This window comes from Amblyomma mixtum, chromosome 2 (genome assembly GCF_055824585.1).
Source record: "Amblyomma mixtum isolate Tamu chromosome 2, ASM5582458v1, whole genome shotgun sequence".
In the NCBI taxonomy this organism is placed as follows: domain Eukaryota; kingdom Metazoa; phylum Arthropoda; class Arachnida; order Ixodida; family Ixodidae; genus Amblyomma; species Amblyomma mixtum.
In genome coordinates, this window is record NC_143013.1 from 112,199,056 (window position 1) to 112,223,845 (window position 24,790).

At 43.6% G+C, this 24,790-nt stretch overlaps 1 protein-coding gene across 1 annotated transcript; it reads left to right on the top strand.

Moving 5' to 3' along the window:
• The first annotated feature begins 5,184 nt into the window (after nt 1-5,184).
• On the top strand, nt 5,185-23,169 carry LOC149360596 (uncharacterized). The gene is made up of 5 exons (XM_089567880.1): nt 5,185-5,304; nt 6,074-6,213; nt 9,826-9,893; nt 14,809-14,889; nt 23,033-23,169. The coding sequence occupies exons 1-5, from the start codon at nt 5,185-5,187 to the stop codon at nt 23,167-23,169; spliced, it is 546 nt and encodes a 181-aa protein (XP_089424006.1).
• Nucleotides 23,170-24,790: the final 1,621 nt, after the last annotated feature.

The window sequence follows — 24,790 nt, forward strand, 5'->3', positions numbered from 1 at the left end:
TTATTGAAGGTAAATCTCCCAGTTTTTCGCTGGACGCTCTCTAATCTATCGATGCATGGCTTGAGTAGCGAAGCTAGCTAATAATGCTGTATCGATTACAGAACGGACAAGTGAAGTGCATGCCAGAAGGGTTGTTTCTAGTGAGGCAAGTCAAAAAGGCTGTCTTATCTGGTGAAGAGCGGAATGTGCTTTTGCGATAATACGTGTCACGTGCTTGTTCCATCGCAAGTCCGAGGCAATGATCACTCAAATTACATGAATTGTTCCACTTTGGTGGATGTCCTTTGTTGAATTTAAGTGTAACTTAACAAAGTCCAGACTCTTTTTTTTCCAGGTTCAGGGCCATTTGACACCTGTCGCACCACTTCGATGCATACTCCAGTCGGTTTTTTAGCATTTTTGGTAAGTAGAGCTGTTGATTTCTTTTTAGATAACCCAGTCGGCACTGTTGCGTCGATATTCTGGCCAAGATTATTAATAAAGAGAAGGCAAAGAACTGGCACAAGCACCGTCCCCTGCGGCACCAGAGATAACACCGCTGTCAAATCCGAGTGTCTATTGAAAAAATAGACATCCTGACGCTGACCGTTTATGTAGGCTTTGAACCAGTTGGTGATTATGCCGCTGCCAAGAAGTGAACTGAGTCATAGCGAAGCTTAGAACTAGAAACCTAGTCGGAGGCACTTTAATAAATCAAGGAATATCATATGTTTACCAGCATGGTAGTGAACAAACCTTTTCTGAAGCCATGCTGATTAGGAAAAATAAATTGCGATCTTAAGAAAACACTTTAACATGCTTCTACACTAAATGTTCAATGATGTTGCAGGACGTACAAGTGAAATAGGATGATTACATAGGGCAGGGTCTCCAGATTGGCTGGGTCTCCAGATTTATGTACCGGAATTACCTTCGCTATTTTTCATATTTCCGGTATTTTCGCAGTCTCCAGCGAATTGTTATAGGTAACAAAGAAGTTTTATCTTCCTAGAGCGTATGATTTAGTAATGCATTTGGTATATTGTCAAGTCGAGTCGATCTCTTGGCATCAATTCTGAATGAAAAATCAAATATCCCTGCTTCAGTTTCTATTACTTGTTGGAGTGTACTGCCGTTGTCCCTAATCGGTGATTCTAGCAAAAGTATGGGGCTATCATCTAGCCTAAACACAGATTGAAAGTAATCTTTAAAAGAAGAGGCGGCGTTTAGTGGCATGTTTTGAGGGGGCCTGTTGTTGCTAGTTGTAGATTTTCGATAACGCCAACGTATATGAGGAACCGTCTCGATGCAATTAGACAATCTGATATTCATGTTTTCCTGCTTGGCTGCTTTTAGAGCTTGTTTGATTGACTGGGAATCGCCGCAGGTTTTAACGGCGTAACTTTGTAGCCGAAGTGTATTTTTCAGCCTTCCTAACCGTGCTAATTTGCGCGGAAGTTGTATAATGCTTCTTGGTAATCAAAGGTTCGTCAGGTACACTGGCTTGGTGCTCTGTGCGACGTACATAGATAAGCATTCCTAAATGATGGCTTCAAACATGAGCCATAACTCACTGACGGACATTTTGGGATCTTGACAATAAGAGCGGAAGTTTGCATGAGACAGTTCGAGATAGCCAAGAGTTCGAGATAGCCAAATACTTGCTTTGTGTTATTCAACAGAAGACAGCGTGTCTAATGAGAGAGCGCGGAGAAAGAGCGGATTGCTTGAAAGAGACTGAGGTTAAATAATGTATCAAGGAGTGCTTTTGAGCTAAGTATGTCTGTGTTGCCAGGGTCAAGCGATTCTCAATTGATACAATGCAAGTTAAAACCACCAATAAGGGCATTTTTCTCGATTCACTTAAGTGGCATTCCTTGTAGTCTGCCAGTTGTTAATGCCATTGGGCGGCCGGGTACATCGTGCCTAAATAAAAGAGGCATTAGCCTATGGTGACCTTGCACCATACAGCTCGGACCCAATTAGTAGCTGGCATGCTCATAGCGTGTATGCTTTCTTTTATCAAGATTGCCACTCCAATCTCTGCGGCCGTAAGGGTTCTAGGGTGGAGAAGTTACGAATTTTAGCCTTCAGTTATTTACAACCACCATCTCACTGACCTATGCGCTTTTAACACCTATACGTATGAGCAGTTATCACCTTCATGCATGAGAAATTATCAAAAAATTACCGTTTTCTCTTTAAGCAGGATACAGTTTTGGTAATCAATGCGCCAAATTTTTAAATTTCGGGAATAAAAAATCATTAGAAAGCCCAAGACGTTCGTCACTTTAGTGGGTCGTTTCTAATACATACAATTTAGAACGCTTCAGTTTGTTCACTCCTGAGGAGTGGTACTTGGTAGAATAAGAAAAAAGGTCAGAATCTGTCTTTCATTTCTTACATTACAGGCGAATAATGTGTAAACAGTACAGTGTATTGTGGCCGATATATATTGTAAGCTGCAAAGGAGCATGCTACGAAAAACTAGGATAGAAGTGTCAGAAACTCAGGGAGAGGTAATAATAGCATTTCCACAAAGGAATATTGCGTGCATATTCCGTGCCTTTTTTTTTCAAAACCGCGAGAGCAACAAACAGAATAGGTCGAACGCGGGAAAGCTAATCGGAACAGAAGACTTATTCTGCGCTTATTTAGGCATCGTCCAACTTTTGATCTGGGAAGGAAAGACAAGGTTAACTGTCTATATGTAGAGTTAATAGTTAGTTAAAGCGGCTCAGCACCAGGCTGCGTAATACTTTACTTGAAGACTACAGTAGACAAAGGTATAGAAAAGAGGCACTCTTTATATCACACATGACATAAGCCAAAGTCACCGAAACCAAGGAGCATACGGGAAGCCTTTTTTTTAATCCGTAAGCATTGCATTGCATGGCAGAGTTAGGGATAAGAGTTAATGGAGAATACCTGAGTAATTTGCGATTCGCTGATGACATTGCCTTGCTAAGCCACTCAGGACAAGAACTGGAAAGCATGATCAATCAGTTAGACAGGCAGAGCAGAACGATGGGGCTAAGAATTAACGTGCAGAAAACCAAAGTAATGTTAAACAACCTGGCGAGGGAAGAGCAGTTCGCAATTGGTAGCGAGGTGCTGGAAGTAGTAAGAGAATATGTCTACTTAGGGCAGGTAGTGACCGCAGATCCGGATCATGAGAGCGAAATAACTAGTAGAATAAGAATGGGATGGAGTGCATATGGCAGGTTCGCTGAGATCATGAATGGTAGCTTACCAATATCCCTGAAGAGAAAAGTATACAACAGCTGTATCCTACCGGTACTCACCTATGGGGCAGAAACGTGGAGGTTAACAAAGAGGGTTCAGCTAAAGTTAAGAACAACGCAGCGAGCTATGGAAAGGAAAATGATAGGTGTAACGTTAAGAGATCGGAAGAGGGCGGAGTTGGTGAGGGAACAACGCGGGTTAATGACATCTTAGTTGAAATCAAGAGGAAGAAATGGGCTTGGGCAGGACATGTAATGCGAAGGCAAGATAACCGCTGGTCCTTAAGGGTAACGGAGTGGATTCCAAGAGAAAGCAAACGTAGCAGGGGACGGCAGAAAGTTAAGGGGGCGGATGAGATTAAGAAGTTTGCGGGGATACAGTGGCGGCAACTGACAAAACACAGGGTTAATTGCAGAGACATGGGAGAGGCCTTTGCCCTGCAGTTGGTGTAGTCAGGCTGATGATGATGATGATTGCATGGCTATGTTTGCGGTTTGGTGTCATCACGACCTTGACCGCACGATTACGTTGGAGGATCGTGCGCGAGGATCGTGCACGGATCTCCTTTGCGCATGGCAGAGACCGTCATTGCGGCCAACGTTGAGCAAGAAAATGACCGCTAAGGGACTGTTTAAAACTAAGTGCTGTGTATACCAAGATTTTATTGGACGAGATAGTGAAACCGAGTCATTCTGCGATATTTTCTCCCATTAGGCAGCTACGTGTCCTCAGACCAGGTAAAAGTTGATTCTTGAGTGCTTCCCGGCAGCATTCCGGGCGCAATTTTGACAACCATACATGCAGCCATAAATAGCGTTGCGTGTTCGATTGATGTCTTCTTGTTAGGGTGGGAAGCCATGATGTCTAATAGCCAGCTTTATTAAAGCGCGGAAGCATTTTCTAGGAAAAACAGTCTAATCTGGACCGTATTCCTTGAAAGCGAAGGTGCCTACTGCTTAAAGCAGGCAAAACAAGGAGCACAGAAGAAAGACAATGCCACCCGGACGCCCTGCAAGGGATGAGGAGACAGCCCACAACACATGACTCGGTGAAGCACACATCGACGTGGCTTCGCGCGGCTTCACAAAAAGTTAGCCAAAGAACTCGCTACAGCGTCCTGAGGGCTCCCCTAAGACAGAAAAAAAGCCTCGTATTCAGCCGTCCCATGCTATTTCACTCTTTCGAAAAAGTTGTTTACTTTCCTGCAGTAATCATGTTCTCTTTCCGTCCACGGTAGCTGTATTTAGTGTCGTTAAACTACATGGCATTCAATAAATGTATTTTCGATATCGATTCCCTAGTAATTTCATTTTTGCCTGCGGCATCTGATACAGATACCGAGAATGTATCGAAAGATTATATCGAAGTTGCAAGTATCTTATTCCCCATGCCTGGCCTGTTTTCTGCACGCTGCCGAGATGACTTCGGAAATGGCAACGCGACAGCGTACCTTCCTGCAGGAAAGGAAAGTGTGAACTAATAAAGCAAACAGTGATATCAAGTATTTTTGCAACCGCATTGATTTCCACTGTTAACTTGATGGAACCTTTCATAAAAAGAAGAAGACGGAAATGAAAAAGTTCTCCGGAACAAACGAGCATTTGATCCATTTCCCAGAACAGCCTTGCCAGGGACTGTTCCCCCGACCCATCATTTACCGCACGCACGTTTTTTAGCACGTTTCGCTCACGCGTTCATTTCAAAACTTTGATCTGGTGTACATAGGACGCACACCGGGAAAGACATCATATTGATCAATGTTGCGGAAATGTCGCACAGAATACGCGGCTTTTGCGGTAATGGCGGCGGGCTTCCTTAGATGGATGGGAGAGCTCGTAATTGAAAAAAAAAAATGTTGTTTACTGTGCTGATGCTCTTGTCCAACAGCAGTGTTGGCAGAGAGAACGTTCTATATATAAACGCCAGGGGTAAAGCTATCGCCCATCTATCCCAGTCAGCATGGCTACTCTGGCAGCGCGTGCTGTAATTGCAGTTTGCTGCTTCTACGTAGGCCTTGCCAAGCTGGGTGTACCAGGAGGCTTGAGAAAGCTGCAGCACGAAGTAGCAGACAGTTTTAAGGTAACGTTTAGGCGCTAACCAGTGAAGCGTTATCATGTATCGATGTGAGCATGCCCAACCTCCGCTACGTGCTAGCATAACTTGCGAACCTTGGTAGCTTGGTCTGGTACTGAAGGAGAGAAAAAAATTTTACTAAGACACCCTTGAATAATTGCCAGTCATATGTCATGCCGTAAGAAGGAATACCTGATTTAGTCCCCAAAATTCCTATTTCCGGTATGTCTACAGGGGCTTCAAAACTGTCTGAATGCGAAAACAGTGAAACAACCTTGGTTGTTATAATTCCCGGAAACTCAGGAAGATTCTCTTTTCGCCATCAGCTACCCCTCGGACTCTCTCAAAGAGTAAAAATTCTCTGAAGATGGCATGAACGAAGGACACCTATCTTCCCAAATACGACGCTCAAAAGGTTAAGGCAGAAGCGGTAGCTAAAAAGGGCTGCTAAGATTAGTCAACGCGGGTAAAGCCGGAAGCCTATTGAAACCCCACCTTTTTTTGCGGCGTACGCAGTGAACGTTATAAATAATTGTAGCATGGTTTAGTGAACACAAAGTTCCGTTGCAAAGACCATGGAAAAAATTGACAAGGAAAAACTCTATGACCTACGGCTCCCATATACTGTGCACGCATTTATGAGACCACCGAGGGTTGTCACATTTATTTGGAATAACACTGACGGGCGAGATATTTGGTCTGGTCTTACGAGGTAATTAGTGTCCCATTACCAAGATGAGTAGAGTGCATGTGGATTTTTTTATGCTATCCGTAGGTGATGAAGAACTTCCCCTTTGCTGTCGCGATGTCTGACTCTAATAACGACAGTATCTTTGAATGCTGGGCTGCAAAGCGAACCAAGATAGACGAACACACTCGAACAGCAACGTACCTGCTCCACTTCCCGGCAACCAAGTATGTAGTCTTCGAATCTATATGTTTTTACCCACCAGAGTGCTTTGTGTCGTTGCACATTTGAAATGAATAATGTATGTATTAAGCGATGCAATCCCGAGAAGAAATGGAAAACTACGCGATATTTTTTATGCCTACCCTCGTTCCTAGGTGACTGATATGCCATGCATCCACAGAGCGTAACAGCGAACTTGGCTCAACAGCAGTACCTGCACACGTGGTGCAGCAATTGAGCTGCTTGCATGAAATATGGCGATCATGGCATAATGTATGCGAAGTAGAAAAGTTATCTTGCTAGTCATATATAGGCTTTAAAGAAAATAAAGCACGAAAGGAATTCTCGAAGAGAGTATCCTGGGACTGCAAAACATTTGCAGATGCAAAGTGCCCCTGAATTTTTTACCCCTACGACTCTGTGCTGGTGTTGACCAAATATCAGACAATTACAGCGCCATTTGTATAATCAATCCTCTTGCTCTTCGCTCTCCACGCCTGTCCCGTTATGTGAGCACGCGCTCGTCCGGTGGATTTCCTGGCCTATAAGGGTAATCGCCGTAAAAGAATATTCTATAAAAATGCAGCGTGCAGTGGTAGTGAGTTCTGCAAAAGAATAAATGGTTTAATGTCGGCTAGAAAGTCGGGAAGATTACTGTGTTTTTGCCTGAAATGCAACCCCTCCCCCATTACATACAGAGTGAAGTTGCTAAACGCTTACAGTAAAGCAGAAATTTCGGCGAGTTGGTACGTACTTACTAGACTCAGAATACAAAAAAGACGGCACAAAAGACGAAGGAGTGATGAGGTGCGCAGATGAGCAGATGACGTGCGTGAGCATTATGCTAAACGCATGGCCCTAATGTACTCATTTTCCCTGCATCACTGTAAAAAAGTTTTCTCCTTAAGGGTGCATTTTCATTTCTATACCTGGCACCTTGGTGCCCTCCCAGAAAATACAAAGATAGCTGTCACACCCGTACAGCCAGGTGTGAAAGCTACAGTTGGTCCCTTCCTCCAGATTTTTTACAGTATATAGGTCTTGATTGCTTGAAGAAATGGTGGGGAAAATTTTTCATTGTCCGTACTTATTGGAATGCTTAACAGTCTATTGGAAAACCTGGTGGTGAGCCGTCTAATTTTTCAGTACAAGTGCGGCCATCTCAAAAATTGACATTATAGCCTGGTGTATCACGGCGTGGATAAGCCTGTTTGCAGCTTAGTCGCCTATCAGATGTTGGGATCGTGTTCACGGCGTGACATTGGGAATAAATTCGAAAAAGAAAATAGCTTCCTCAAGGGGGCCAACGTCGTCAAAAGCTCTTACACGACAACCGAATGCTAAAATTTGCCACAGATTTATGGCAGAATAATACGTGTATGACCTTGACTAGAATAACCGCCAAGAAGAACAAAAGCCGCAATAAAATAACCGCCTTGGGAAGAATGTTAGCGTCACTGGAATGAGACATACAAACAACTGATGTGAAAGGACGAAAAACAGGCGGCACCACGCCTACCAGCAATACTTGCTTGCCCGAGACGCGCGTACTTTGGCACATTTATAAGGGCCCTTTCAGTGAGTTCCCATTCGAAGACGGTGATTAATTATTGTGTTATGATGGGGAAAAAAGCAGCTATATCTCTATGCATCACAGCCGCAGATGTGCTTTAAGGGAAAACTCGCAATAGCTCACATCATTTTCAAAGCGCGCTCGATTTCGCATCTGCAAAGTTCTTGAAAAAAATTAGTTCTGCTAAGCTTGTCACATTATTCTGAGAAAACTGGTAGGAATTAGCAGCATTTACGGTAGGTATGGTTGGTCTGACACATGCATGTAACCAGGATGGTGCCACTGGCACAAGCATATCTACAGGCATTTTATGCACACGACGAGCCAACGTGACAAATATCTGTAAGGCTTTGCTTTCCAATTTCGTGCAAGTTTAGCTACTAGACTTGGCGTCTCTTTTTGAGCATGTTTAGCTAGTTGGCTTCGGCATGTTTGTTTCAAGCACGCATAAGTACTTCGTTTAGCCTCTCTGCTTAAAAGAGGTTTTCTGCTTTAGATTTTTTGAGACCGAGATTTTCTGCTTTAGGAGCTAGCGCCATCACTAGCGGTGAGGTCTTGCACGTTCGGCTCCGATATCGCCACGCTTTCGACTTAGCTGTCGCAATGGAGAATATCAGCTTCCGGCACCTTGGAAACTATACGAGCATCCCACGGTGCACTCCGTTCGCGAACTTCCGCCGTGAGCTTGTCTCCTCCGCACCTCGTCAACGCGGGAATGAACTCAGCAGCTCTGTCTTGTCAGCAAAGCAAATGGCGCAGTAACTCTCCATTATCTCTGTGGACACCTTGACCCAGAAGCAGATGACGTTGCGAGGAGGACAGATATAAAGGAGAGACAGAGAACAGCGAGGCGAGGGGGGGTGGTAGGAGAGAATCTGGGGAGTGAAAGAAGACAGAGAGAAAGAGGTGCCGCTGCTTTCCCAGGCTCCGGTGGAAACCTCCACTACGGCACATCTTTTCTCCCTTCTGTCTTTCACTCCTACCTTTGCCCTTTTCCTGACGGTGCTGTTCTGTGATTTTTCAATGATTCACGCGTGACTACGACCGACGTTCTCAGTGCGGCAGTCGCATAAGTTGTTCTATATCGGCTTTCTCAATGTCGTTATTATAAGTCGCATTGAAATGCGTAGTTAGCGAAGTTAACTTGGGAGATAACGCGGGCAGACGCAGAATAAAGGGTAAACAAAATTTTTTGACCTAATTTAAGGAACATCTCGCGGATGCAGCGGGTCCTAGAGGAAAGCACCCAGGGTTTGGAAGCCTGTTGTTCTTTGGAAGGTGCCTGCAAACGATGGTGTTTGCTAGTTTGGCAACAAAGTACCAGAGCTCTGCCCGCCATGTTTGTTCTGTGCTTAGAACGCCCGGCTGCTGAGTTAAAGTACTCGTGTTCGAAACTTACCGTGCAGGCCGCGTTTTGATGAAGCTGTGTATTTTAAAAAAGAGCAAAACGATCACAATAATAAATCGGTAATATGCCGAGGTTTGACTAACCAGGAATGAACGCTTTCCTTGTAACTAACGGACAACGCTAAGAGCATGCTAACGTTTTTGGGAGCGAGCAGCCTCCGCAGCCAACGCTAGCTTATCGACAGCGTCATCTTGTGCCATATGGGAAGTCCTTGAATTAAAAAAAGTCCATTTAGCGGAAAACAAGAATGCGAAGCGCCATAGGAACTTCGCGTAATATCAGCCATACTGCTTGAAACGTTTGCATACCACGCTATTTGGAATCAACCGGAGGGAATTTGAACTAAAAGACTTTACCTGCATTATATGAAATTACTCTTGTGCAGATCACTCTACTGATGACTTTTGGCTGTCAGGCAGCAGTAAAGCAGTTTGAAGGGAGAATGCAGCAGCGGGAACACGGCCAATTGGGATTAGTAGCTATATTTAGCGGAACACGCTTCTGTTTAGTTTAATATTCTACTCAAATACAATAACAAACCCAATTCAGTGCGCAAACTGATGTAATAGTCATTCATTTTGCACTTCATGCACAGAGCAAAATGCATTTACATTAATTGCGGTTTGTTTCCTGCAGGCAAAGAATACCGTTCCACGTGCAGGCCTTGAACGATTCTGGAGCATTTACCTTCTATCTTGATGACGGTTTGTGACTTTTTGTCTTTATGAAGATTAGGAGAAAAAACATTTATTTTGTCCAATAAGGTGTTAGCCATGCCCAGAAGGTTCCTTTAGTGCGGGGCTCCTGCAGCGACCGCTTTTTGCTTGGCCGGGTCTGCCATCCAGCTCTAGGCAACCAGGCCTGAGCTGGACAGCACGACTTCACATTTGCCAGCGGTGATGTTGAAATGCGGCGTTCTGCCTGGTTGAGGTGGCACGCCTAGGTGGTGTGGCAGAGCCAAGAGTATTGATTACGATGTGAGCATAGGTTAGAGTAAATTGAGGGGTGTTTATGAGCAGAAAGCCGAAATGATTACTTTGATACTGCCAAACCTTCAATATTTCTTAGTGTTTCATGCGCAAAGAAGCTTGTGGTAACTGACCACTTCAATGTTCTCGAAAAACATGTATAGCACAGTAATGGTTGTTCATATCGAGACGATATGAGCAAAACCAACTGCCGCTGATCCTCCAAATATAAGCGTCTACTTTACATGGCTGGCTGACCCCGCATTTGCAATCGGCCATTTCATGCAGTCTCCATTTTTTTGTGTCACGAATAAATCTACAGATAATATTGTAGGTATTTGTGGATTAAAAACGTCTATTAGGTCTTCATGCTATTTTGGTTAGGGTGAATAGTTATCCTTATCACACTTATATATCTGCTCCTTCTTACAAATTCGCAATGTCCCTATATGACTGAACTTTATAATAAAAGGGTGAGTAACAGTAGCCTGACCTTGATGCATTCTAATGTGTAATAAACGTCGTTTCAATTAGTCTAATTTCCCTAAGCTTTAACTTACGGGTGTAAAAAGAGCCGCCGGTCTGAAGATTGGAGCATAAGTCCAAAGAACCAAATAAATTAATTTTCGTCTTTCTCGACCTGAAGTTGAAGCATACTTTTATTTTAAACCTTGCACATTCCACCACTGGTTTGCTCCTGCCTCGGGATACTTGCATTTTTAACCGTTTAGCAAAATCTCCGAACCGCATATGTGAATGCTTCTACTCCTTCGCCCCCCTCGAGAGCTTTCTGATCGGCAAGGAAATAGAACCTCTGTTGGACATCTTTCTGGCATGAACTTTTGTCACAAAAACTAACAAGGCAGGGAGAACACAACGAGGCACAGGATTGCAGTACTGTACTGTTCAAGCACTCCAACAAAACCCTCTTCCAACAGAACCATGCCTAAACCAAACCACTGAAGTATTGTGAGCACTCACGTTGTAATGTCGTGTGACATTATGTTAGGGAAACAGCTGGAGACTCCATAGCACGCAGTCATGAAGTGCTAATAACAGGCGGTCGGGTATAACATGAGCAACAGCTTTTCGAATCTCATTAAACTTTGCTCACTGGGGAGGTGCAGGTCTACCTGGATCTCTGTGAAACCACGAGAAACTCCTAGAAAGCACCATCACTGTGATCACTCTATCTTAAGTGACTACTGACCAAGGTCACGTTGCACTACGCACGTCTCTCGTGGTAATACAGTATTATATTAAAATAAACTGTGCTGAATGCATAAAATACAAAACCGCGCCTGACGTCTGTGATCTCATGGCCGCTTGAAAAATCACAGGCGCTCGAGGTTCTTCCGTAACACGCAGATACTGCATATCTCAGCGTACGAATGCCATAGAGACCTCAAACCGGACGCACTCTATTTGGCCGAAAAAGGTCATGTTTTTTTAATATCTCTAAGAGCCAGTAGCTGCCAAAACTAGAAGTACGAATCCCGTGGCACTGCAAGTGTACATGTTAAACGGAAGATTCCCCCCCCCCCCACTCCGTGATCATGCTGGCTGCGTTTTGGAGAACAGCGGCTGATTGTATCGCATCAGTGGTCAGCCACAGAATGCATATATGCTCATTTGCGAAACACGACGGGTGGTGGGGGGGGGGGGGGGGGGAGGGATCAACGCTGTTGAGCTTAGGAGAAAGTCTCATTTGCAACAGTCATTGTACGGCCCATATACGCTGTGATTTTCCTCGAGATAGTGATGGACCACGCTATCTGACCGCTGGAACCTCACAGATGCTTCAAGTGGGCCAATCATGCGTACAAAATATAATTGCCAATGGCGCACCCTTGTGGCCGCTGACTACATTACATTGATAACTTTCCCTAACCTTGAGAGTTTTTTATTGGTCAGAGATTCTCAGTGAAATGCCAGTGTTTTCTGCTACGAAATAACACCTTTCGAAAGCCATAAATAAAGTGAACCGTTAGTAGTAACTGCTATCTAAGATTGCTGTCGATATTGTGAAGCAAATGCGATCGAAAATAAACAACACGGCAAGCAAAACTTTCAGTGTTTCTGCACAAACTCAACGGCTGAAGCAGTTTCTGTGATAATAAATGTGGGCACCAAAAGCTAGCCCAATTCAAGTGTAGCGAGGAGCCGAATTCATAAAGCTGTGCGAGACATCTGTTTAGTGTGCGCTTTGCAAGGAGTCAGCGCTTCACCCATTGCCGCTTTTTAGGGCGGAAGAGCGGTATCAAGCTGAAGAGTAATAGCAGGCTGGAAACCCTGTACCAGCTACGGTGCCAGAGACAGCAGTATATTTGGGACAGACAGACAGAGAAAGGAAGCTAGGGATGTTTGCAACCGACACATTGCCGGCTTCTGGCGCCTGTTGAGTCGACTACTGCGACTCTAGACAGCCTTTTAATAATACGAAGATGAGAAATATTGTTCTTCACAAACGACATTGGCGTAGTGTGCCAGAACAGAAAGATTCCGCGTTGTGGGGGTTAATCAAAGCGGAATGCTGTGAAGGTTCGCCCCATCCGTGGCGGCATGTGGCCCAGAAATCTTCGGTATTTAATTGCTCTAGTTAAGGCCTACATTCCGCAAACTTTTCTGCAACTATTGCTGATATGAGGCTTTTTGCAGGGAAAAAACACCTTCGTAGCCATCAGTGTAGTGCCTAGCACTAGCAACCGGCTCTCATATAATCGAAAATTCAACTGTTATCTACATTGAGAGTGAGTGGGCAGTTTCTGGAATGCATGTACTTTGAAGATATGGTTTTATTGGGTTCAGTCTAAACCCTATTGCCGTCGGTTCACATGTTGTTTGGCCACATCGACATCCTCGTATCGTAATCCGTCTTGTGTGTATTGTGTTTTGTGGCGTCCTATTTCTTGAACTAGGATGGTTTGTTGCCTAAGCTGAATTGGAGCTCAAATGCCGCCAGCACTGTTGCTTCCTTCACGCCCCAAATGACGGCGCGGAGATAGCGAGTTCTGTGCATTTTAGATGCATCCACTGGGCTGTAATATGTCGGCGTATGTTTTGTAGGATGATATTTCGCAAAAGAAAACTGTGGCGTTCACATTAAGGCATAGTAGTGTGTTATAAGAGAAAAGGCTTCAACGTGGGAGAAGGGGTTAGGTTTGGGAGACCGTGTTTTCCGCTTGGAAGGTGCGGTAAGCCTCTTCCATTAGTATTTGTTCCGTTAGTTCTCCGCCCTTGATTAAGGGAGCTAATCAGATGTAAGTTGATTAATTCACCGCTCCTCTCCCGCCATACTGAAATCACAATATTATTCTCCTTTTTATAGATCAGCAAGCAGGCACTCTTTGATTGTTTTTCATTTTCTCGACCACAGAACAAAAGCGAAGTGCGCATAGCCCCCACCTCCCCCCCCCCCCCTGCCCATGGTAAAACTAATTAAAAAAGTGCCACTCTTGTCTTCGTGTTTATGCTCGGTAATAATAAAAAATATTTGTCGATTTTCGCATTTTCCTCTGCTCTACAGCTGGGGTGCCATTTGCGAGGTGAAGTGTGCCTGTATTCTTCCCACTATGTCTTCATAATTTTCTGTTATGTCTTGTAATAGTGGCTCGGATTTATCGTACCATGAAAGCTTTCTGTGCCCCAGTAGCTTATACAGAAAGTGTTTACGATAGCTTCGGCCTAACTAAACGGAGTAGAATATCTAATTTACACGTTTGTCTACTCTGTTTAAATTAGGCTGACGAATTTTTGTGCGCCTCTTCTACAGGTTCCCTATACAGGGTAATGACCACAGCGTGTAGACACAGAATATCGCAAGCATTTGCATGCGCTATATAGAAACGACTTTCGTATGACATTTTCAACTTCGAACATTATGTGCCAGTTTTTTGCAATTTTGTGTGCAGCGGAAAAAATAAGATTCATAGCTTTCAGTGGTATCGAATATTTGTCCCCTTTGGTTGAACATCTGCTGTGACAGCACATTGGCACTCATCCAAGCTAATCTACTATTCCGAAATTGATTGAACACTTCAAAATAACACTGATGCATACCAGCTGTGGATCAGAAAGCTTAAGTATAGAATGTATAACGTGGAAGTACCTCGCTGCATTTAGGGCACAATAAATGTCATGTGGCTGGCCAAGCATGCCAAGGACACCACAAAAACTCCATTTAACTTCGGCAACCGAATGAGCACTGTTACTGGGGGCCTTTTGGCATCGCAGGAACGTCACGATTCGCTACGTTCGAACATTTTCAACACTGTCACACCTTCTATGATTCCTAAAGTTTAAGTAAGAAAAATATTTTTCTCTTCCTGCGCTGCAAATTCACGGCAGTTTCTAAACCACTGAAACCCGATCTGCGAAAAAAAAACGTAAATGCAGGGACTTTCGGTCTTAAATTGTTGTTGAAATGGATGGAGCATGAAAAGAACGTCGTAGGACATACGCCGCTCAGCTACGTGCCAAAGCATCTCTGAATGCGTGACTTTTCTCACATGTTTGTTGATATTTCTTTTGCATTGTGATGGCACTAAAAGAAATGTGAAAAATGACAAACTGCTGCGTTGGAAAAGCTTTCCGAAGTTTACAGCGCGACAAAACCTTAATGAGTGCATAATTGTCAACACACATTTTTCAGATATGACGCCTAAGGAGGGCAGATTCTACTATACAGACTACAAAGGCTGCGTAATTGAGGACCTGGAGTACCATGGACATCGTAAGTTAGGGGTCAATGATGCGCTGGTTGTAGTATTGCTGCCAAAGCCCTCTTTACATATGTGTATTACAAGAATGCTGTTGAGTCGTCTGGTTTAATACTTTCTACCTCCACGGCGATGTATTGTTGTGTTACGGCGATGATGATCCCGATGAGTGTAACGTTAGCTTCTGTGTGAAAACGTCGTTATTGTTAAGACTATATTTAATGCGTAAGCCTTTCTTGCCTCATGAGTGGCGTGGACAGGAAGCGTCACGCCTTCAAGAATTGAAATTGTGATTCAAAGTTCATTCATTACAGTGAATTCTAATAAAGGTGTACAATGTTTTAAGAAATACTGCAAGAAGTTTCTTGTGAACAGCGGTACTAAATTCTCATTACTGTCACTATACCGAAAAGTGTAACCTTTGTTCTGTCTTACATTCCTCTTGCCATATCTTACCAGCTGTGATATGATCTATTGCCTTCGCTTGGCGATGACTGTCACGGTTGCGCCTACTGGGTAGGAAGTCCTGAACCAAACCTAATGTGTAAAATAGGTATTAGTTTAATGCTGTATTCACTATGCTCCCGATGTACCACTCAATTACTGTTTTATTTTGTATCATCACTCTGTTGTATAGAAAATGAAATTGTCTCTAATGCCGTGTGTTTCTGACAGGAAATAGCCATCTTTTGTTTTCCCATTGACTGATCCTAGGACGACTGCTTGGCCGAACTTTGTTATGCTAGTTTTGTTTTATGTACATTGTGCATACGGGCCGGGGCCCTTGTCAGGCACTCCATCGCCTTTAGCCTCGGCCCCCTCTTGGACTGTGTCTAAGGAAACAATAAAGAAAGAAGGAAAGAAAGAATGGAAGAAAGGAAGAAAGAAAGAAGGGAAGAAAGAAGGAAAGGAAGAAAGAAAGAAAGCAAGAAAGAAAAAAGAACTAAAGAAATAAAGAAAGGAAGAAAAAAAGAAAGAAAGAAGGAAAGAAAGAAAGAAAGAAAGACAGAAAGAAAGGAAGAAAGAAAGAAAGAAAGAAAGAAAGGAAGAAAGAAAGAAAGAAAGAAGGAAAGAAAGAAAGAAACAAAAAAGAAAGAAAGGAAGGAAGGAAAAAAGAAAGAAAGAAAGAAAGAAAGAAAGGAAGAAAGAAAGAAAAAAAGAAAGAAAGAAAGAAAGAAAGGAAGAAAGAAAGAAAGAAAGAAAGAAAGAAAGAAAGAAAGAAAGAAAGAAAGAAAGAAAGAAAGCAAGAAAGAAAGAAAGAAAGAAAGAAAGAAAGAAAGAAAGAAAGAAAGAAAGAGAAATTGAGACACTGGGCAAAAAGCTGCGTAATGGAGATTCAAGTAGCACCCAGTGCCCCATCAATACATCTACAGTAGTGCGTTCCGCGAACATCAGGCTTAAAGTAAACTTAATGTCCCCATCAAAATAATGAAAGAAAAAGGACAACAGTATAACCCTGATCGTGTACACAACAGGACAAATGCAGATAAATAATAGGAACAACATGCATTACAATACACCAAACCTGTTTACAATCATGCCAGAATAGAGTCGAAAATGCTTATGACAAATAACTTATTCTTTGAAATGTCTTCGAAAGTTATGTTATTTGCTGCCAATATGTTAAAGTAATACTCTAAATTTTGGGATAAGGACTGTTTACGATGTGAGGTACGACAAAGGGGTAGACGCCAGGATAAACGATATCGTGTATCGTACAGCCGGCCAAACCTTTAGCTGGCGTGCGTAACGGCCGCGTTTTCCGTGCTCCTGGAGCTCATGACGGCGAAAAGTTGCTACGATATCAAATCTAAGCACAGCCTCACTAAGTCCCAGCTTAATATTGAGCTTTCCCCAAGCTCGCTTCGTCGCAAAGCGCAGGAGCGCAGAAAAAGCGGCGATCGCGCACGCCAGCTAAAGATTTGGCCGGCTATACATGTTGTGTATTGGTGTAGATTAAAGGCTGAAAGCAACAGTTGGTTATTTGTTGGAACTGCTTTTTTGTATGCACATAATAATTTCAGTGGGTAAGATATATAAACAGAGAAAGGACTATATTGCTTAAAATAAGGAAACGCATGAAAATGCCATGGTACAATTGCAATCAATCTGACAGCATATTTATTTGCTACTAATAGCTTGTGTTTGTTATGTTTCGTTGTGGTACTCCAGACACTTATGCAGTAATTTATGATAGGATGGAAGTATGCATTATAGATAAGAATCTTCATCTTTGTTGGAAGTGTGCGTCTATGTTGACACAGGACACTATTGACACGGTTCATTTTCTTGCGGATAGTGTTTATGGTCGTCTCAACCCAGGGTTTCCGTGAGCACCACACCGAGGCATTTTATGGTTTGGTTTCGTTTGATGGGGTTTAACGTCCCAAAGCGACTCGGGCTATGAGGGACGCGGTAGTGAAGGCCTCCGGAAATTTCGACCACCTGGGGTTCTTTAACGTGCACTGACATCACACAGTGCACGGGCGTCTAGAATTTCGCCTCCAAAGAAATTCGACCACCGCGGCCGGGATCGAACCCGCGTCTTTCGGGTCAGCAGCCGATTGCCATAACCACTGAGCCACCGCGGCGGACCCGAGGCATTTTATAGTTTGTACAGCTTCACTTCTAGTTTTACCATGCATGAGACAAAATTTATGGAGATAGGCTTGTTCTTTGTGGTTTTGTAGGTAGGATTCACTTAAGGATAAACCTATTCTTCTGATTCTATAATGAAGTAGCTTATGCACCAGCAGACGACGTTGGACTAAGTCAAATGATTTGTAAAATCCATGAAAATTTCAAGAGCAATTTTTCGGTGCTGAAAGGAATCTGTGATCAGTTCTTTTTGTTTATTAAGTACGATTTCTTTAACTCTCCTTGCCTAAATTTGTACTGACAATCAGAAAGCACCGAGAGTTTTCCTAAAATTTTGGATAATCATAAAGAAATAATTTTTAAATCCTTGGACAGTACAGGAAAAACTGAAATCGGTCTATAATTGGACAGTTCCGGTTTTCTCACACTTTAGATATAGCCACAACCTTTACGATTTTCAGTCGGTCTGGAAACGTTCCAGCGGAACGAGCACACCTGTAAATGCCGACCAATGCCAGTGCGAGAAATATAACAACAAACTTAAAGGCTGATTTCAAAGCCATCATTGTCCTCTGCATTACTAGTTTTTAGGTTTGTGAATCCAGCTATTATTTTCTGCTCTGTTACAGGCTCAAAACATCGACTCAGGTAGACTTGGTATTTAATATTCGCACTCTGTGGTACCAGTAAATGGAGCGCAAAGGTCCTTTGTGAAATTAACAAAAAAACTGTTTAGTTCATTTGAAAGCTCTTTGCACTCATTTAGCTTACTATCTCTTATGACGCTATAAATTGTAGTGTTTGTATTAGAATTCAAAATTTTTATTCAGGTGATGTTAGGGTTTAAAGGTTTCGCTGGGCGATCTAGAAAGTTTTTTAGTAAAGTATGGAATCTTCGCTGCGTAGCTCACTGATGTGGTTGCGAATTTTTTATATCGTTTCAGTTTTGCGACATTCCTAGACTTCAGAAATTGTCCAGACAGCCTTTGTTTTTTCTTTATTTTGCGCAGTAACTCTTCGGTGACCCATGGTTTCTTTCCTCCACTTTTACGGCTACGTACTAGTGGGAAGCGCTTATCGTAAACTGTTTTTACTTTAGTTAACAAAGTATCATATGCTTTGCTAACTTCCTTTTGACATTCAGTATCCTGCCATGTTATCTCACTAACGTCCCCATAGAAACGCTCAAGGGTTCCGTTGTCTATTCTTCTATGGTGTGGCGGAGTCCTTGATGGTATCGGAAAAGAACTGTGGTCTGGAATGAAGGCAAACACAGGAAGGTGGTCGCTGACCTCGGACACAATTGTTCCAGCATATGCGTTTGTTTTACCAATGTTAGTGACGACAAGGTTAATTGACATTGGAGTCGAACTGGTGATACGCGTTGGCACATCAGTATGATTGCAAAAACCGTGACTGTCTAACATTTTAATAAGTTCTCCCTGCGACACAGAAGCAGTTATCATATCAACATTGATATCACCAACGAAAAATAACGTAGTCTCGGTCAATAATACATGATAAATACAATCACTAATTAAATCTATAATCCAACAAGCCAAACCATCCACTATCCACTCTTCATTCGATAATCCAATCTAGATACAAAAAGGCACTAATTATTAAGGCAGAAAAATGGGAAAATTGGGATTTGGGCGGGAATCGAACCCGGGGTTGCGGCGTATGAGACGGGGACGGTTCCACAGGGCCACAGCGGCTACTTAAACAAAAGATTAAACACATATGCAAAACCGCCCCACCAACCCCCCCCCCCCCCCCACCCCCCCAAAAAAACCGAGGAGGCAATTAAGTCTACTCAGTGCGGTAATGCGAAACCATTTGTGCTTGTGTTATGGCACCATCTGCTGGGCCAGTGCACCACATTTGCGAGGGGAGGGGTTCAGTGGGAGCCACATGATAGCGCTACAACAAGTCAAGAAAGAAGTTAATTTACCGGAAACGTCCTTCACAAGCGGTAAATTGTGGCATCTATAGTTTCTGTGCTCATAATTCTCATGTGCGTTTTCAAGACAACTCTGCATTCACTATACACTATATACGCGCCTTTATTCCGCTGAAGACGTCGAACCGTCATGGTGCAGTGGAATCGTACCCGTCTCGCAAGCCGTCTCGCAAATTTTCTTCTATTGTCTTCATTCACAGTTTGTGCTGTTTCGGATTACGGACTGAATTGTGGACTATGGTGTAACTTGCTGAATTATGGATTGGAATTTGGATTTATGCTTGCCTATAGATTGGATTGTGGATTGGCTACGGATTTTTGGATTGCTATGGATTGGATTGTGAATTAGCTATGGATTGGTGAAAGCTGGCACATAAAAGGCTTTCGCCTCAGTATTGATAATTGATGCGCCACAGCTTACGGTTAACTACGGGCTTGTATTTAGAAAGAGGCAAAGATAGAGATTACCTTTGATTCTCTTTGCTTGTACTACACATGCGTCGATAGGGAAAGCCGGTCACCAAAGCTTGTAACAATACAAGATTTCATGACCCAATCCAATCCAACGAGAATAATACTAATACTTATAATTCGCTATACGTTTTCTGGAGCGCTGGAACGCAAAGCCTAATGAAGGCAACCATAGCAATCAAACTGATAACGGTACAAACGAACTTCGAGAGCGCACAAAAGCACCTCGGTTGCTAGTTAATTGTATATTAACTAAAAAACCTAAAATAAATAGATGAAGATAAAAGTAATTAGTAAAGCAGCCACGCTTTATCGCTTTCATGTTCTTTGAAAAAGGCGCCGAATTGCCTTGCATTATTTACCGGTGTGAATAGTAAACTTTAGTGCAATAGCATCAGTGGCCACGTTTTAAATATAAAAGCCAGCTTCCATCCGTTCGCCCATGTTACGAAAAAGGGGGTGGCCCACGTTCATGGCGTACCGCGGTAATTTGCAGAGAGAGGTGGAAATTAATCAATCACTGCAGGAGATAGGTCTGGAGACTTTGTTTTCTCGTCACAACTTGCCGACCGTTGCATGTCGCAACCCAGTCACCCGTTTGTCAGCATCTTGCCCTCGAGGCCAGTGACAATAAATAATTCTATTTCATTCAGTTACGCTGTAACACTTTGCGTGAAAAGAAAACGGGGAAATATTGAATGACAGATTGTGCACAAATGGGCGAGTAGGCACAACCCAGACGTAACAGAAGGAGCATTTGTGCAGGCAGGATGTGTCATGCAATCATATTCAAGTCTTGAAGAAAAGTTAAGTGTCGTACACGCTTTTCAGCAAGTACCACTGTGTTTAATCTGGAGATTGTTTGCTGCACACGGGCGGAAAAATAAACGCAGTTTGCTTTTGCGTGGCTTATGTACACGAAGAAATAGAGAGTTTTAGTATTGCGGGCTTTGCGTAATTGCGTGCATAGGCGAATAGCGGGTGCAGAGTGCGCATGCGCAGAACGCTAACGGGGAATTAACGTTAGAGTACGCATGCAATTTTCAGAAGTTAGCGCTCCGGTAGTTGTGGGTTTCGAGCTCTTATCGTGAAAACATGGCTACGTCGTTCCAAGCGAGAGCAGCCCGCTGCAGCCGATTCAGCCCTCCTTGCAATTCGGTCGGCATGTTTACCGGCAACTGCTGCTTTTGTTGCTTTTCGCTATGGGTTACCTTGCTTCGACGATACAGTTTAAGCAGCAATTCAGCCCTGTTTTTGAGATACGCTCTTGACTCTGGACCACTCAACCCTTAACGGGGCCTAAAGCAGCACTGCAACCGTTTGCAACTTCCATAAACGTAACAGAAACGTCCGCAGCGAAACAAAAATAGATGTCTACCTTCGTCGCGGTGTTTTATGTACTTAAATAATGTAACACAACATTTTATATTAAATTTACGATATATTTTAGAACATTAAACACCATATGTTGGAAAATGTTCTTGCTCGAACGGTTTCTATAGTTAATATTGATTTTACTAGATGACGCCGTTGTGCAACGTCTCTAATTTCATTTTCTTTCAATTTTTGCGTCATTTTGCATGCGAAAATAACGGATGCTGTAATAATTGGTTTAAAAGACTGAAATATTTATTTTGGCAAAATAGCGGCAGTGGCTACCATATTAGATGTTCTTTTCGTCGCCATGTCAAGCAGATCACGGTTAACGTTTTGAGATCGATACGCTAAAACTGTCTGTGGGGATAAAATGCTTTCGGTACGCTAACTTAATTTTCCTTAGGTCCGCTATCACGCTAAAGATATACTAAAATTCTCTAATATCATGTGCTCATAGAGTTCATGTAGATTGCAGTGCAGTAATGCAGTAATGCCAAGTCGTATCATTAAAGAAACAATAACAGCGTTTGAAGCTGTAAAATATCAAGTTAGTGCGCCAAAAAAGGCCGTAACAATTGTGGCATGCGAAGGAGCCAGAACTATGGCAAGAAATTAGAATTTTCATTGTTGGTGGTATACTCTTTTTTCTAAAAGGTACAGCAAAGTTTTTTGCCATGTATTAATAATTCTTAGGTAGCAATTAGGTTTAAAGTGCCTGAGGCTGGATGATTGTGAGTATTATGACACGTCGATTTTTAATATGGTCTATAAAGACAGCTAATGCGTCCTTCTTACTTAAGAGACCATCACTCGTTCAGAAAGATAGAAAATTATGCAGTAAAGCATTAGATGTTTTCACATTCTTTGTTTGCATTCGGAAATCGCGACTAGTATACACGTACGAACCAATCAGCGCTTTGCGCAACAGTACGTTCGAATTTCTAGGAGCTTCCGTAAAGCTACGCAGAACGTCACCTATTTTCTGCGGAAAATAACCATCCTCTGGCCGCCAGAAGGTCTGCCGCTACCACGTAAATAATTTTAGCATAGCGCGTACCGCTACCGTTTACCGCGTACCAAGCCGGACACTGCGCGTGCGCAGACCGCCTTGACGGCCGTCAGCAGCGCGCCGGCCTGCTGGGTCGGCGCCAATCAGCGCGCATGCAGTGGCGGGACACGGCACGGGGTAAGCGTACGTGGCAGCGTCAAACGCTATGCAAAAAAGTATTTTTTTTTGTCATATCGACGCAAAAATTACCACGCGAATTTAATTTAAAGTAATCGTGAGACATCACTTCTCATTGATTCCTCAAGCAAATTTGCAGATAACGGCGTCAGTTAGTGCAACTGACACATCAAGAAATTTCAAGCAGCATCCAAAGAATTAGAGAATCCAAAAAATAGTGAGTGCGGAAGGTAGCCTGACCTCTGTAACTTTTTGCCGAGCAGAACAAGTAGGGCTAAAAGCCCTGAACAACCGCGTAAAGGTCCCGGCTCCGCACTAATTCTCTTAATACACGCACACGGTAAGTTTTGATTGCTACAAACAGTTACTTTGGTTTCTTCGTTTTTTCTTGTTTACATGTGGACTTCAACAGTCACTCATGCTTCAAAGTGCTGCCTGCCAACTAAAGCGCCTTGTTTTATTTCTTGCTATTTTAGTTACAAAATCAGTACAACAGTGTCTTAAGCAGCATTTTTTTTGTTGTGTTGTTATAATAACTTTTCCCACTGATATTCACCTCTAGAGTGCGTTCTTTGGGCAAGAAGAGAAATTAAGGATTCGTTACCAAAAGCGTGCGTCGACCACTTCGTGGACACCTGTGGCGTTGTGGTTCCGGAACACAGCAGAGATCTTTGCGATGACAGTGACGACTACCGCTAATGTCAAATAAAGGCTCCACCCTTTTGCAGTGGCACTTGAAGCCACGAATGCGACTATGAATGAGTGAAGTGATTTTTTCCTTACCGCTTTCGTGATTTCCTGAAAGTAATCGCGGGCCAACTAATATGGGCAAACAGTTTCCGTTTGCTGCCATGCAAAGTTGCGAGCGGCTTATCTCATGAATCAATACAAGAGACTGCAGCAGACGGGGCCAGGACGCCGTCTACTCAGTCGCCTCAACATGAGCATACCCTGTGCCTGGAGGAACGACTTCGTATCCCGAAGTTGTGGCGGCACAGGCTATGGGTCCAACCAATGGCACACAACTTGACTCCACGCACGCACCAAGGTCGGAGAACAGAGCGTGCGAGGGCGCTGGATGCGCAACATGGTACGAAACCCGGCATGCTGTACGTTGACGTCACAGGTGCGACTCCATCAGGCCACTACACGGTAGCCGTAGTCCACCAGAACTTGCAAACCAATGAACTGTCATTCCCCGCCGAGAGTGTCCACCGGGCTGAAGAAGTCGCTAACGCCCTCGCAGACCCCCAATAAAAGGTTGCAGTTTAGAACTCGCGTTTCGCTTGGGAAAGTTATGTCAAGGGCGAGGTATGTCCTCTAGCCTATGATATACTCTACAACGCTGTTAAAAAAGCCGAACCCACGCCTAGACGTGTCGTGTGGGCGGCGGCCCCTCAGGGACTCCCTGGAAACGAAGCTGTGAATGCGGCTGCCCGACCACTTATCCCCCGGGCACCTTCTTCCGCGTCCCCCCAGCCGATGTGCCTAACCGACCGCTGCTGCGGTTTCGTGAAATTATTGGTAGGTAGGTAGGAAAGACTTTTATTGCTCTAGAAAGGTGCTAGTAGCAGACGAGAAAGAAGAGGTCCATCTTCCTTCTTCTCACAGGGTCGGTGCCCCTATTCCAGGGCACCGCTGAGCTTCGCTGCTCGTTGGGCGTGCTGGATCAGACCTTGTTGGCAACCCAGATCGCCGCTGGAGAGCCGGCTCTCCCACTGTTCTGCACTCGGGTCTTTGCGAAAGTTGTCGTTTTTACTTCGTTCTTCGTTCGTTCTTGATTGCTTGTAACCGCCTTTTCTTTTGAAGCATCGGGTCGATGCTTCTTTGAGAGCTGAGTAATGCAGCGAATCTTTGTAGTGTTTGTTCATTCTTCAAAGCTGCCGACACGCCGCTTTATCGCTATGTTTCTGATGTAAGCTGCGCCTAGATTTATCTCGATGGATCGCACCAAGGCGGAGCCAATTTTACGTTGTTCCAGAGTGTTCTAGCAACTTTCGAAGCTTTATCTCGAAAGTTCCCTTTCTGCTTTAAGAAGAGCACAGCCGAGAGCGGCGAGCATTCTGTTCAACGACCGCCGAGCACGCTTGTTGCTACGCCGCCGCCGAGTGATCCTGTGCTTTGTGGCCGCAAGACAGCCCAAATAAGGAGATTTGTTTAAAAGCCACTTTCCCTGTGTCCTTACTTTCTGGACTGCAGTAACCACTACATGACATCACGTTTACATCACGTGACAATGATTTACCTGATTCTTATATGAGGACGCTACACGGAACTGATTGTTGCACACTTTAATTATACACTGTCCGCGTTAAAAACG